Consider the following 2,115-nt stretch of genomic DNA (forward strand, 5'->3'; position numbering starts at 1 on the left):
TTTGGGGGGTACAGACAGACACCAACGAAGTGGTTTTTTAGGTGACTTCTAAAGCGACCTCAAGAGTCGCTTACTACCTCACGGACTATATTGAATGGCCATATTTGATCAAATGTGTGCTTTTAGCTTCTTTGCTTGACTGTGAAATAGAACTATATTGAGGCTAACCTCCTCAATAGGAAATTAATATGCTATTTGAACTATTTTGAAGAATTTGCATGTTGATTAATATGCTATTTTTTCGTGTAGTGTCTCTTTAATCCTATTTTATAGTTGGCTATGTTATAGCAAGAAATGGGGGTATGCTTTTTTTTCCTTTACCTATTCATGGTACTGACAATTAGCTTAAACTTTATGATGGCTTCAAATTAACTAACTCTAGAGTTGTTTTTCTTGTTTCCATTCTTAAATTTTTATCTATATAGGGTAAAATGTCACGACCCATTCAAAAGGACTGGATTCATGAACCAAACCGAAAGTGAGCACCGTGTACGACATAGGGGTAGACGATTTTATTGATTTAGCAAAAAGAAAAGTATGAAGGGTTTACAACATGTCCTTGCCCATGTACAACATGTCGGAATGGGAAAAGATTGGTATTTGATGAAGTCCGAAGGCATATAGTTCAAAATAGTTTTGATCTAACATGATACGGTATGGTCCTTACATGGTGAAAAAGCGATCAAAGTATCACGTGGTAGACATAGTTGGAGATGAAAACATTGAAGATAGAGAGCTTGGGCTAGGAATTTTGTTGATGCTTCTTATGGCGCATATGAAGGTGGAAGGGGTGATGTGCATGGAGGGATGGCGGTCAAACTTCTGATTTTGAACGACCTTTCGTTCCCAAACCAGATTTGGGTAAAAAGTATGCGGAGTACAAACTAAAAGCCGAAGAAAAATTATACCCTTCATGTGAGGGGCCTGTGACAACTCTATCTGCAGTTGTAGAGCTTCATGACTTAAAGAAACAGTATGGTTGGTCTGGAAATAGTGTGAGTGCACTCTTGTCTATGCTAAGAACTTGGTTACCAAAAGAAAACACTTTGCCTGAAAAGTGGCCAGTAATGAAGAAAATGTTGACCGACCTAGGTATGAAAGCGAAGCGCATTGATGCATGCGAGAATAATTGCATCTTGTATTATGGGACAAAAAAAGATTTGACGATATGTCCTCATTGCGACTCGCCCAGATATAAAGTGGAGGGTAAAACAGGGAAGGAGTCAAAAGTGCCTAAAAAAGTATTGAGACATTTTCCTTTAGGTCCACGACTCCAACGATTATATACGATACCATCATTAGCACGGGAAATGACATGGCATGCTCGAGCAACACCTTCATGGGATTATATGCGACATCCTGTTGATTCAGTCCAATGGGCAAAATGTAAAGAGAGATGGCCAGAATTCGCTAATGAGGGCCGTAATGTTTGGCTCGCAGTTGCAACTGATGGCTTCAATCCTCGTGGTATTCAATCAACTGGCTACAGTTGTTGGCCTGTCATACTAGTGCCATACAATCTCCCACCTTCATTATGTATGAAATCCGACTTTCAAATGATGTCTTTGTTGATACCTGGACCAAAGGCGCCGACTACAAACATTGATGTTTTCCTTGAACCACTATTTGATGAGTTGAAACAACTATGGATGGAAGGAATCCCCGCATTATGACATGCACAAGAGGGAACACTTTACTCACGAGCTATGTTGATGTGGGGATACGATTTTTTCGGCTTTTGAAACTTATCCTGGTTGTGTGACACATGGTTATAAAGCATGTCCTGCTTGTGGTGACAACACCCCCTCAGAGCGTCTACCTTGTAGTAAGAAGATTGTGTACACAAACTACCGCTTGTTTCTTGATCCGGATCACCCATTTAGGTATAATAAACACTTTAAATATTGGCTAACTTTTTTGAATTCAAGTTATGTATAGTAAGCAATTCTAACACTATCTCCAGATATAGTAAGCACTTCAATGGGGAGCAAGAACATAACCTTCCTCCAACACGTCTTAAAGGAACTGATATTGACAAAATGCTGACCTGCGTTAAATATGTAAAACGGTAAGATCAAAAAGGTTCCAAAGCGGTCAAGAGTTGATGGGAGTATA

At 39.4% G+C, this 2,115-nt stretch overlaps 1 protein-coding gene across 1 annotated transcript; it reads left to right on the forward strand.

Moving 5' to 3' along the window:
• Positions 1–646: 646 nt before the first annotated feature.
• On the forward strand, positions 647–1,673 carry LOC147475752 (uncharacterized). The gene is made up of 2 exons (XM_086585521.1): positions 647–687; positions 806–1,673. Exons 1-2 carry the CDS (start codon positions 647–649, stop codon positions 1,671–1,673), a joined length of 909 nt encoding a protein of 302 aa, XP_086441647.1.
• Positions 1,674–2,115: the final 442 nt, after the last annotated feature.

The sequence above is a fragment of the Coptis chinensis genome, chromosome 9 (assembly GCF_015680905.1).
Source record: "Coptis chinensis isolate HL-2020 chromosome 9, ASM1568090v1, whole genome shotgun sequence".
NCBI lineage: Eukaryota > Viridiplantae > Streptophyta > Magnoliopsida > Ranunculales > Ranunculaceae > Coptis > Coptis chinensis.